Genomic DNA, 13,971 nt, shown 5'->3' on the forward strand with positions numbered 1-13,971 from the left:
GGAGTTCAGTAATAATATTAATAATTTATTTATGTTTGTTTGTTTGTTTGTTTGTTTGTTTGTTTGCTTTGTTCCACTTTATTTCTCTTTTACCGGAGGTTGTTTCCCTCAAACTTACAGCAGTAAAACAGCGTTTTGCGGCGTTTGACGAATCAAAGATACTTTTCCTTGGGTCTTGCTCTGAAATTTTCTTCTTGCTATTTTGCACATGCTACACTTGACGTTTAGCATGTGTGTTTTCGTTAGCTGTGCTGCCCATCGCTTCCATTAATCACGTTCTACTTACTTCATCTTTTGTTAAAACATTATTCGCAGCACACGTTTCGTCATCAATAGATGGTGTACTGGAGCCGGATAAGGGTGTTTTTTTGTTATTTTGATTCTTAACTGTTGCTGTTGCATTTGCATTTACACGCCTCGTCTCATTACTCCGTCATCAGCGGACGGGACGTTTTTTCATTTTATTTTGATATTGAACCGGGTAAAATGTACATATCGTGTTGTGACTCTATGCTATGTACACCTTTGCTGTAACTGTTTTCTGTTGGCTGTAACTGTTTTTTGTTCTCCCCTTTGTTGAGATAATTATGTATGGTACACGTGCATTTCTAGCTTTTGATTTAAGTTTAACGTTTTGTTTCTTGTTTCTTTCTTTGACTGTCCTTCTTGTTGGAGTAATATTTTACAAGACATGGTTTGTGCAAAGCGAAATGTTAAGGTTTTTATTCTCTCAGAAAGAGCTGACTGCACACCAGTATATATGCACATTGTTGTTTTTTCTTTATACTCAGAAATAAACATACATTCACGCGGCACCACTGATGTTACGGTTGTGTTAAAAAAAGTCTCTCGAACAGCGTATCAATAGACATTGCCAGTTCTATGTAATTTGATCTATTTGTTTTCAAGCTGGATGACGAACATGCATCAAATGGTTTGCTTGTTCTACTTTTTCTACATTATAGTACAGCTTGCAACAGTGTGTGAAATGTGAAGGACTAATGAAGGTTTGATGAGTGGAGAAAATGGGATTACATTGTATTTCGCTGCGTAAAATATAGCTCTCAGCTGTATATCTGCCTTGTAGTTACATTAGGTTTTCTCTTCGCTTTTCAATTGGAACATTACACCCTTGCTTCTACAACTGTCTTCTGCCTGTACAACACCTTTTCCATTTCGTGCACATTCGAGGGGCCGGGCGCAGGAACTCCTTGGGGGTTTATTTGTTTCGTAAAGGTGGACCTGTTTTTTAATGTTTAAATTCGACTGCAGGATGGCTAAAGCATTTTGACTTCCAACCCCTAACCGTACCCCCTTTGCTCATCTGCCCTGCCCCTGTAATTATCTTCCAATCTCGTTCCTGACACTGCTGCTGAACATAACGATAAACGAATCTCTCTACAGACTAACTTAGCGAACTAGAACCAATCAAACTTAGCGCAAACTAAACCATTCGTTAACTTGTACGATCGTGTGCAGCTGTGTGTGCGGGTGCGCACATAAAACAAAAGCAATATAATTACTTTTTTTGTAAAACGAAAGAGCAAGAAAAAAAGGCACCGAAACGAGAGTACAGCAACATGGGATATCGCTCCAAGTGGCGGGGTCTATCATCCCGCCCCCGGATCACGGGACACGAGCACGGCGATCTACTACAAGCTACAAATTGAACAAATATGCAGTACTGCGCACGTATCACAATTCAATTTTTTACTAGCCATAACACAATCGCTCGCCGTTGTAACAGATTTGCCTTCGAATTTCTTAATCTCTTTCCGTCATCTTCCATGGGAGATGAACATCTGAATTTCCTGCCTTCCATTCGCACACGAGAGAAAAACGCAGACATAACAAGAAGGTGATCTGCTTTCCCAACTTCGCAATTCCGGTGTGTCTGCCTTTCTGCCAATGAGTTTCTGTTTGCTTTTTTTTTGAGATTTTGGTTCCAAGTGATCGAACCATGCTACACACAACACACACCCGTTTACTATTTTCATTACGTTTTACACTATTAAAAACAGGTTCGAATTTTGGTGGGAAATTGGGCGCCAAGTAAAGAACGCGCGCCATTCGTTTCGATGAAGGTTTGGTTTTAGCTTTTTTTCCAACAGCAATGATCGTAACGGGGCGTTACTCACAGAAAATGGGAAACCGTTCGCCACACACATAATCACATACGATCACACACACATACACGCTCACATTGATTGATTTGACATACAACGAGCCGTGTGCGTACTGTTTCGTTTTGTTCGGTTTGCCTTGTTTTGTTCCTACCGTTTAGCTGTGTTTTTGTTTTCCAAACAAAAAAATCTAATATTTATCCTGTACACAACATTTTGTATCACAGTGTAGACCTTCGTTGCACGATCGAAAAATATCAATAATCATGTTTTCTGTTCGACAGGGGTTTCTTTCCCTTCCCGCTGTTCACTTGCGCCTCCGGCAATGATTTTGTTGTTTCATTTGCTTCTAGTTTGTTCTACCGCAAAGGGCGAAGGTAATTTAACGCTTAGATAGCACTTACGAGGGTGGGAGTTTCTCCAGTGCAACCCGCCGTTGACGAGTGGGTTGGATTTTTGTTTTGTTTCCGGGTGCGCCTTTTGTGCGCATCGATAAGGAACGAAAGCTGGATCTCTTGCAAAGCTCCAGTAGCAACAGCTGGGGACGACTAGGTAGCATCTTTCGGGCTTGCAGATGATTGATGTGAAATTCCAATCGATCTGTTTTGAAGAAACGAAAAATAATTGAAAAAGGTTAATTGGTATGATGATGAAAATGCAAATTATTTGAAACACTCGAAATAAAACTACAATTTAGAGGGAACGGCTTAATGTAACTTTGCGATCTAGTGATGTTTGATCTGATGATGATTTTTTCTGAGATTTTTTGATTTTTTCTAAGTTGATATCTAATTTTAAAATAATTCTTATGATATACAAGGTAAGTCTGTATTCATGCGTCAGATTTATATATTTCCAATATTCACGTTAAATATCCACCTCAAATTTCTAACGTTCAACATTAAGTTTTGGGAGTGTTTACAATACTAGACCATGTGATGTGCTGTTCAACTATCAGTTCATACAGCAACGTTGTTACTACATACATAGATTGACATCTTTTCTGGTCATAGTTGCTTCAAACATTACATGAAAACATTAGAAATATTTTTTCTTCGGGATATATTTAGGGTCGGAGCTGTATAAATCTTGTGAAAACATTGGGACTGATTTTCATTGCAAAGTAGATCACATTCTCGTAATATTTGCGTAGTGCATAAGCTGTATCATTTCACGTCTTTTAATATTAATTTGGACAATAGGTTTAATAATATGAGTTCTGCGCATAGTTGTATAGATCATAATCTTTATACATCTTGTAGCATCTTTAATCATCTTTTAAAATGGATAAAAAAATTATTGCATAATACCTTTCATAGTACTGAACGATATCCATCACAATGATTAAGGTATGAGGTTTGTGTAAGTCTGTGTGTTGAAGGACTGCAAACTAAATTTACAGCCAGATAAACCAGACGCATATAGTTATCGTTTTTTTGTTTTGTTTTCTGGGTTTGTCATATCATCAAGCACAATGCACAAAACCGCTCGAACAAAGGAACGAAACTGCTGAAACAACACACCGGCCCAGAAGAGAGACCTCACAGCCAGTTGAGGCAATAAAAAAAGCAATTCCCACAAATGGAAACCCATAAAATTATCTCTGAAAACTAGTAAAATTCACTAGCCCGTAATGGCCGATCAGTACCGGAACCGGTTCCATTACCTTCTGCCCTGCGCACCGTTGCAACCGTTGTTCGGCCACGATGGAACGGTGTGTCTTTGGCTAAAATCCATCTATGGCGTCTTTTCATCGGCACCACCGCGGTAACAAACGCCGGCGAAGAAGTTGATCCCACCCCACACAGTGTGCAACATTAGTGGAGTTTGATGCGCCAACTGCCAGCTCGCATCGCTCGCATTCCGTGTTTCATGCCGGTTATGTGTATGTGAGAGCTGTAGAAAAACCGCAACTACACCACGGCATCGCGCACCCGCCGTGCTGCAGTGCGAAACATTTCGCACAACGTCCGAAAAGGCAGGACGCTTCACAGCTCGTCACCGCGAGTCTAACAATAATCATGAGTTGATCGCCCGGAAATGCTCCGGGTTTGTCTTGTAACAGTTTCGCAGTCTGGCTCGCAAATGATTGCCCCCCTCCAACTTCCCTCCCCCCTAAGAACAACTAGGAACTTTTGCCAGGCGTAGTTTTTTAATGCGTTTTTCATTATACAAAGTAGCTTGTAAATTATCTGCTCACAGATGTCCTCCAACTTTTATTGCTTCGGCGCTGCGGCCACAATGTTGCTCCACGACGTTTGCCGTTGCAAGTGGTAGCGTAGTACGGCATGCTGCTCTACCTCTAATCGCGTCATGACGGTAGTGCGGAGTGCAGATCCGTTTGCCAAACCGCTACCAGGGCGGCCGGTTCCCGTTCGCTGCGGATTATCGTAAAATACCGCCGACGATACTGATTGGAGACATATCGGATCTTCCAAGAACAGGTAGAAGGCTAAGATGAGCGGTGGACTGCGTCCGTTATCGTGCTCCATGCGACAACTTGCACCCCAAGTGCACTTGCACTCTCAGCTGGAAACTATGCCATGTCGGTGGTGGAAAAATTTAGCATAAAAATTAGCAAAATGCACCCTGCGTGCGTGTCTGTTTCGGTCAGCAAAACGCGTCCGGGACGGTTCGGATCGGGCCCCGGTCTACTACAAGTGCATCACGAGTGGCAGCCGTTGCGCCGTACGCAGTGTGTGTTTGCGGGATCTGCTCTTTTGCAGAAGGTATGCTGGCAAAGATATTTACGACCTAGTTTACGACCGTTGTAAAGTTGCATTTAGCGCGTCTTGTAAGACGCTTTTTCTCGCCACCATTCTATGGCCTGCCAGTCAGTCAAGTCAGTCAGGCGAGCTGTTATTCTAGTTGCGCTCTCTCTCTCTCTCACTCTCTCGCGCTATCCCTATCTTTCTCCCACACATTGTATCTCACCTCATACAGCTCCTCCTTGCCAAAACGCAACGCACGGATTGTCGTCTACGATGTTGGTCCACACGGTGCACCTTGGCGTTGGTCTTGTCCCGGGCCCGAGGAGTATCGATCATCAAAAGATGCAAAAGATTCACGATAAGCGCAGGGAACGTGTTTGAAACCCTGGAGGTGGTTGGTGGGTATGTCTTCTCTGCCTCTCCTGGCACAGAGCACCACTCGCAAAGCATCTCCCCACGAAGGGCAGTAAAATGGAAAATTATTATTGCCTGGAATATATATTAGTTCCTAATGTATTGAGCGACCTCGCGAACTGGTCGAAGATGTGCGCCATGCGGTCCGGCACTGTGCAAGGAGTGCGGCAGAGAGGGGTTTACTTTTGTGTAGCCGTTTGCTGCGGCTGCGGCGTTACCTTTCGCTGCGGCCTCGATATATAATACCGTTTTACGAGGAGTCGTTAAATCCCTGTGTGCAACTTCCCCGGCGGTTGCATCACGAACTTCGAACAAAACACCACCGCCGTCAGCGCATAATGCATTCCCGGTGTGCCGTGGAAACACGTGAGAGTGTAGGATGGTTTCATTGCAGAAGGCAAAACAACACTCGTTGATGATTCGGTGAAACGTTACGATCAGCGCAAAGATGCACATTAGAGGCTCTTTAAACCTATATTAAAGAAAGAGTTTCCGATATTGCTGTACCTGCGGCTAGCAAGCAGAAGGAATGCAAATGAATTCGATTCGAGCACTAGCAGGAGGATACTAAAATTAATTTCTAATCGGTAAATAATAGATAGTTTTTTATCTTCTCTGTGCAATTAGACCATAAAATTAGAGAGATATTGACGTTGATTTTCAATGCGAGCTATGTCGTACATTTACTAGAACTAGGTTCGGAAATTAATTATTGTTTGTGAGCGACGAAAGTCAGGGGCACTCAATAAACAAATAAGTAGATAAAATACTAGAAACATCAAACGTTCTAAGCGTTTCTGCTTAAAGCTTTGAAATACTGATTAAAATACTTCAAAGAACAGAATGACTTTTTCATTTGTTGGAAGTATGTATTAAATTCAGTACTAAATATTTACAATATAATTAGGCATAATGAATAGCTCCTAGAGCTACCTGTCAAAATGATCGGCCTAGTAAATCTAGCATTTAAGCTTGCTTTCATCGGATGATAGCTTACAGTCAAGCGAACAAACGAGCCCTAATCAAACAATTCGTTTCAAAGTGTGCCACACAAAATTAGCTACCACGGAAGCGGAATGCAAAAATCACGTTATTTACCGATCGGCACACCCGGGGCCGACTGTACTGCCCATAGCGCCCCATAACTGACCGGCTGCCATTAATGATACATCAGTGGATAACGAATGGAGTAAATTTATTCATAACTTGTTCGCCGCCCGGTTTGCTACAAAACCTTTCGTCAACAATCCGCGTCCGTGCACGATGTATACGGCAGAATTGGCACGAAACGCCTTTCTTCTGCTGATCACTCTGCCGGGATGTTGCTGTCGTTGGGCATGGAACGGGTGGTCAGTGGTGCAGGGGGCGGCGAGCGCTGGCATCCGAACTGCATACTGCACCGTGCCAGATTAAACAAACGGTCGCCCGGCCACATACACGCAGCCACGCACAAACAGCGACGGAGTTAAGCAGGCGAATAAAAATAGCCACCAAAGTGCGAATGCCGAGTGTCAAACCGATCGCATCTCGTAATACGCGCATAGTTTGTCGTTCGATACTTCTGGCTACCCCGCTGACAGAGACCCTTTCTCTCGGCCCGTCTCTCTTTTTCTCGTGCAATATGCATATTTACAATGCATGTGCATAGACTGCTAAAGTTGCACATCGCCAAAGTGCCGAAATTGGACGACTGGTTGCCGGCTGCCGGTGGGTGGCAGGGTCGCGAGATCAGACGGGAGGTTTGTTTTGATTTGTTTATTTCCGCCTGACGAATGCAGGGGTCTCCAGGTTGTTTCACTCGTGTCACTGCAGCTCCCGCTCGCTTTATGTCCCTACGTCGAGCGCGGAATGGTCCGGGAGTATTTGGCACGCCACCCTTTACCATTATTACATTGATTGCTGCCGGTGGGTTTGAGGTGCACCGGGGGGGTAGGTCGGACAATGAGGGTACCCCACCGGGGAATACGTTGCATATTTTGTGTATAAATTTTGAATAATCGAAACAGCTCGATTCTTTCTATCGATTTGTTTTTTTTGTTGTTTTGTGTTCGTTTGTTGGTTGCTCCAGAGCGCCATTTTCAAACAACACCACCTGCCTGACTGACTGGGTGCAGTGTGCAATTCGGTGTGTGTCGGTGCAAATCAACATTTGCCGTAAAAAGGTCCCCCCGAAGGCAATGGCGACCAAAGCGGCAGTGGAGTGAAAAATAGGCATTGGAAATCAGGCACGCTCGGAAAAACGGGCGACACAACGCGTTGCATTAGCCAACCTTCGGCCACGACCGCTCACCGCTATTTGCACCACAGTGTCCATCGTCCGTCCATACTCCGTCACACACACACACACGTGCATGCACCCATATTTGTGTGTGATTAAAAATAAATATAAATAGGAAATAAATTATTTGCTTCGCGACCCGCATGGATTATTTTTATTTAGAATTTTGCAGCACATCGGCTCTGGTAGGGGGCAATGAGGGTGAGCGTAAGGTGCAGAGTTTCCAGTATCCAGTTCGATGGAGTGTGCCCGTTTTTTTCGTTTGTTTGCTTCCTCCTGCCCATATCAATAACTAAACGTTGATTTGGCCATGAATGATTTATTTAATGCCGAGCGATACCAAGCGATGATCGATACTGGCAGAAGTAAAGCAGCCCCCAGGGTGGCAGCGGAACCAATGTTGACGACAACATATTGGCGTTTTTCCTCTAATAACGTCCCCAGCCCGCGGAAACAGTGTGAAGATCAAAGAATGTCCGAAGGCCATTTGCTTCATTCCATTTTGTCGCGATGATTCGTGCTACCGTCCCTTGTCTGTTGTGTCTGTTAAAGTGACCAAAAGGGCTGTAAATTTGCATCCCCACTGGCCTACTGTCTAATCTACCCATCCTACCCTACCGCATACTGCCCACACTTACCTTTTTGTACAGCGGTACACTGCACTGTCCGCGGTACGCTGCAGCAAACAGCGAGTGGACGCAGTGTGGATCTAATGGATGGTAGCAATGGAAGCCTGCTGGGCGGTGAGCGAATTTTCCACCGCACTCGCGTAGAAAAATGCACCCTTCGGTGGCGTAAGCCGGTTGCTGCCCGGCGAAGACGACGACGTCGGTTCCTTTGGTTCGGCCAATCCCTGCTGCTGCTGCTGCTGCTGCTGCTGCTGCTGCTCCTTCCGATAGAAGTGCTCGACGTGGGGCAGCTGCAGCGGCGGCTGGTACCCGAGAAAGTGCGTGTGGAACATGGGCACTGTCGTGGACTCGCTGCTAACGGACGGATACAGACTGGACGGCAGGAGCTGGGCCGGGAAGGGCGTCGAGTAGAGCGTCCGGTTGACCGCCTCCAGCCCGGGCAGCAGCAGCGGCAGGGCAAAGTTGTTCGGCTCGATCCCGCTGTACTTGTACATCGGAAACGTCAGCCCGTTCGGTTTCTTCAGCAGATCGAGCCGCTCGAAGGTGCTCTTCGGCAGCGAGTACGGAATGCGCGGCTCCTTCTCCTTCTCGTAGCCCGTCGGCTCCTCGCCCGACGCCTCGCTGTCCTTGAGCGCGAAGCACTTTTTACTCCGCCGCACCGACTCCAGGTACGCTTCGTAGGGCTGGGCCGGGGTCGGCTCGTCCCGCTCGTCGTGGGGTGATGCTTTCCGTGCGGCATGCAAATCTTCCGCCTCCCCCCGGGGCGGGCTGAAGGTGCGCGTCTTTTTGCTGGCCGCTTCGACCAAGCTCTCGTACACGGACACCGACACCACCGGCTCGTCGTCCGGGGCGGGCGATCGACTCTGGGCGGCCGCCATGTGGCTCCCGATGTGCTCGGCCGGGAGGGTGTGGTACCGTTTCGAGTGGCTGCGGCCCCTGCTACCGGTGCTCTGGGCCGTCCGCCCGTGCCCCCGCACCACCGAGGCACTGTCGTCGAACGCGCTGCAGTCACCGTCGTCCCGATCGCAGCCGGTGCTGCTGCTGCTGGCGGATGGTTTGAATTTGGTGTCAAGGTTCAGGGCCCGATCGTCGGCCCGGGGAGTTTCGGCCTGGCGCGAGCAGGACCGGGACCGCGACAGCGAGCTGGACCTCGACCGAATAGTGGAGTTGGTGCGGGTCACCGAGATGTTCTCGTCCTCGTCGTCGTCCTCCGTCAGCCGGTCGCTGTTCGGATCGAGCGATGACTTCACCAGCGCTTCGTAGGTCTTAATGTGTCGTTTACCTTTTTGGGGGTTACAAGGGGCGGTGCAAAAGAGAGAGAGAAAGAGAGAAAGGGGGGGTGGGATAAAAAGAAAGCGGAAAATCGATTAGCAAAGTTCGCATTCAGCCCTCGTCGGACGGCGTTATGGTGGCGACCGTGACTCGCTCAAAGGCCGTCTTACCATACCTTCTGCACAGATTGATTGATTGTAGAGTGGAGTGGAAAGTGGTCTGCTCTAGATCAGCACCGCGCAAACGGTAGTGATGTAGCGCAAGGATTTTTCTTTTTGATTGATGTATGTGTGTACGCAGTATTCTCGCATTTCCCCGCCCCCGGGATTATTGGAAATTCCCATTTTGGCTAAACAACTGTGTTACGGAAAACAAACAACGAACATTTCTACTGCTCTTTTGTACTCTCGATCTCGATCTATTTCTCTCTCGCCGTCTCTTTCTCTTTTTTTTGCTAATAACACACACGCACGCACAATTGCACACCATCGGTACAGGCTGTTGGTTTTGATTGGAGAAGGTGACGATGGCATGTGGGTCGCGCCCGTCAGAAGGGTCGCCTCAGATCACCCTACGGTGGCGCGGACAAAGGTTCATTTTTAATAAAGTTGTGGCACGATAACGATGACGATGTTGACTCAGGTATTGGTTGAACGATGGTTGGAAGGTTGATTGGTGACGAAACTAGACTAAACTATTCGCTACTAGTGGAACACAGGTTGCTCTCCTCCGCCTTCTACTTTTGCTTCATTTTCATTTTCATTTTCATTATGCACTCTATTACTCCTTCGCTTTTCAGCACACGCAACTGCTGCTGTTTCTCGCTAAACCTAACACACACACACACACTTGGACGCCCAATGCACGCTTTCGACACTTCGAAGGGCATCCTTCTCTCAGAGCAACGCCGGAGCTACTACAGTGGAGCCCGGACTGTTTTGCAGGGGCATGAGCCGAGCCGGTGCATCCCTGGACGGGGTAGTTCCAGAGGGGTAGTGTTGGAGTGGACACACTGTGTGGCGGCCATTCGCGCTTTACACCGTCGGCGCCCGATCTCACAAGTATAGCTACACGTGGCAGCCCCAGAAGGGCTGCAGGTCAAAGTTGTCCTCAAACCGTATGTACACTGTATGTGCCGGGGTTTTCGGGGTTTTCGACGCAATTACGTACCCGCCGGGGCGTGGGCCACATAGAAAAGAACGCAAAGAACAAGAAATATACAGATGATACAAAAGGGGTGTGATTCATTTTGTCGATTGGTTTTTGTTTGGTTTGTTGGTTTGGTTGCAGAGATTGCATGGGAGAAAGCGGGCTTGTGGCAGTACGAATACCCACGATCGGCGGAACGCTACGCAAGTACGCGCGAAGCCGTGCGTCCAGAGCGTTCGAGGAGCAGCGACCACCGGCTCTAGGATCTACTATGTACAAACATGCTGCAGTGTTTTCTGTGTGTGTACAGGCCGTTTCTTGAACGGGACGACCACTGTTTTGTTTTTGCTGCTCCGATTTAACACTAGAAATTCCCCGCCCTCCCCCCGAGACGCCGGACGCACCGCACCAGTGCAGCTAGGCTGCCAACCCATTCTGCTGCCCTTCTATACCGTGGTGCGGCTCTCTCGCTCCACTCCTTAAACACTAGTTTGAACTTATCGGCATCAGTTGCGCACGCGGCTTGATTTAAAATAGCACAGAACTATTGAATTCGTTTCACCAAACACACATACACACACACCCACATACAAAGATACGGACAGTTACAGTGGTGCGGAAAGTTTATCATCCACTCTGACGGGTGGTATTGCGCAACTCCACGCCATCAAACATGTTCAGATTATGCAATCGTGAGTATTCGTTGACCACCGCTTGACCTGTGTTAAACATAAATGAATGGAAAGGTAAGGCTTTGAAGGTCACTGCTGCTGGCTGACGGAATTCACAATTTTGTTTTTGATTTTGTATTTTTTTTATATCGAATTTTGAAGTCAGTGAACGTGGCATAACACCATATGCCGCTACCTTCAAGATGCAGATACTCCTAACTTCTCGTGTCTGAGCTAGCTAACTTAACCTGTTGGATTGAACGACATTTCAATGAGAACAGTATAAATAAACTAGCCCCAGACGATCAAAACATTCTTGGGAGTTGAGACGACAATGTTAAACACTAATACGCAGGTAACTTAAGATCATCTTATCCTAGGAAAAATTGCCTTCATCTGAAACCTTTCCTTAACAGCTGCATCATGAGGTAGAGTCTCTCGCAAAAAAGAACACGTTTTTGCTACACCCTGTGACCACTGGACCCGGTGCTAGGCACAGTAGATGTCTGACACGGTGATGAAAGTGATGTCGAACGACACCATCATCGCCAGCTTACCTTCGTCGATCCGCTGGTGTGCTTTTTGTACATCGCCATCGGCGCTCTTCAGTATGACGTACATCAAGGGCATCATCTCCCACGGGTAGCCGAGTTTCTCCAACAGCCATTGGGCTCGCTTCACTAGCTCGTCGTCTGAAACGGGGCGGAAAAGGCAGAGAAAGCATTAAATACATTTGTTTTCCTGGCGGGGGACAATAAAAAAAACTTCTGCATCTGATTTTCCAGTTCGAGAACGGGCTCTCGGGCTTTAGAAAATAGGTTCTTTTCAATGCCACGTTCCACAATCCCACTTCCCACCTACTGCTGTGGAAAGCGTTTCTTCTTCAGCCCAGCAGCACACGCTCACGAGTGATTGCAATCTTATCGCTCGTGGCAAAGACAAGACCCTGTCCCCTCTCCTTTAGCTCATTATGTGCGTCTTATCGAAGGTGTCAATCGTGGCAGCGAATGAGAACACACGATGTTCATTAGGATCGTTTTTGTGTTTGATTTTTTCCCACCATCTCCAGGCGTTTCCAATCATTCCTGAAGATCGTAGCATCAGCAACAGCAGCCAGAAACGAACTGGACTACGCGCCCTGACCACTCGGTGAAAAATGACTTTCCCATCAGTGCGCGCACAATAACATTCTGCGATCCGTGAGTCCCAAGACTGAACGGCTCAAACCGCTGTACCGTTCCGTACCACGTTGCCACTCCAGCCCCGATCTCGAGGTGTAGGAAATTCGAACCGTTGAAGTTATTTTTTCAAAACAAGACACTATAATAAATATTCCATAATCAATCACAACGCATAACGGACGTCCCTCCGAGAGTGCCGGCGGGAGCTCCGAAGCTCCGAAGGTGTCTCCCTTTTGCATGACCCTGCCCGACTAGCTTCCTTGCTTCCAGACGGGCTTATAGTAGCCACGCACCACCACACAAAGCTTACGGAAGATTTATTTTATATTTGCACTATTATCATCATCATCATCAACAACAACAGCAGCAACAGCAGCAGAAGCAACATCGTCTTCGTCATCGTTACTGGCACTGGAATAGAACCGCTGTATCGACTTCAATGCCCGAGGGCAACCTTAAGCCAGCTCTTTCACTCCTTCTCTCATTCCCATCCTCTACCTTGCCCTCTGAGGTTGCTCGTTTGCATGCGCGCACACACCGGGGCAAAATTGCGCTGCATCCAGCTAGTTTGCGAGTGCAGCCATTCTGACACTTTGAAAAGTCACTTCAGTCATGCTAATCTCGTGCTTAATTTAGCTTCAATCTTCGCGGAGAAGTTGAGCACACTATCTTTGCATTGCCGTCTTCACAGTGATGCTTCTTCTTGCACAGTTTGCGCTCATCTCCCCTGCCTGCTAAACACAAGCGCACGCGCCCGTTTGTCATTTGATCACGGTGGAAATAAGCGTCCTCCTTTGGCCCCGGCTGGAGGGTGGATTTTGTGCGATTTCGCGTCATCCGTCGACTGGAAATGGGTATTGCATCAGAGCTGTCAAAGTGTCAATCCACCGGTAGAGCCACCATCACCGCCGTCTCCCCGAGATTGTGCCGAGGTGGATCCTCCGAAAAGCAAATCCTAGCGAGACGCGCGCGCATGAACTAGTCAATAGATCATTGTCGATCTTCCTCTATCTATTTCTGGCATTTTCAGTTCGCCGTGGGTTGTAGTAAAAGGGCATCACTTGAAGCGCTTTGTCGATGACACGAAGCTGGCTGCTCCAGTACCGGAGAGAATGGGAATACCAGAATAGTAACTTGCAAGCAGCGGCACGCATCGACCGATCGATGATCATGACAAAACGATCGGTGCTAGCTGTGAAGAATTAAATGCAATATTTTGTGCATGTTTTGCATCGATCGTGAAAAATTACGTATCATTATTCTTCGGGTTGAAGGGCCCTTGGTTTCGCTAGTTCCAACCAACTGTTGAATATTCAATCTTTTTTTTATTTGCAAAAAAAAGTTCCTTTCTGCAATTCTGTGCGTAAAATTAATCTGCGTAATTGTAGTTTCTCAATGTTATGATGCTATTTGTGGTGAACACATTTCCCAGACATGAATCACCTGAAATTCCATTCACCTTCACAATACACATTCATTGTTTGTGCTTATCAATTTCGTGTCCTTGCAATTCCTGGACGTACTACATTGCCCGCTCAAGCTC

The 13,971-nt window shown here is 47.0% G+C and overlaps 1 protein-coding gene across 9 annotated transcripts in view; it reads right to left on the minus strand.

Moving 5' to 3' along the window:
* Positions 1–363: 363 nt before the first annotated feature.
* LOC120896982 overlaps positions 364–13,971 on the minus strand; it is an 89,173-nt gene continuing 75,565 nt past the window's right edge. For all 9 annotated transcript variants that reach the window (XM_040301542.1, XM_040301537.1, XM_040301539.1 and 6 more), the window contains 3 exons: positions 11,805–11,939; positions 8,165–9,437; positions 364–2,723 (listed from right to left, as the gene is read on the minus strand). In XM_040301542.1, coding sequence (XP_040157476.1) covers positions 8,236–9,437; positions 11,805–11,939 — 1,337 coding nt within the window. In that variant the 3' untranslated portion in view covers positions 364–2,723; positions 8,165–8,235. The remainder of the gene's footprint in view (positions 2,724–8,164; positions 9,438–11,804; positions 11,940–13,971) is intronic.

The sequence above is a fragment of the Anopheles arabiensis genome, chromosome 2 (genome assembly GCF_016920715.1).
Source record: "Anopheles arabiensis isolate DONGOLA chromosome 2, AaraD3, whole genome shotgun sequence".
In the NCBI taxonomy this organism is placed as follows: Eukaryota; Metazoa; Arthropoda; class Insecta; order Diptera; family Culicidae; genus Anopheles; species Anopheles arabiensis.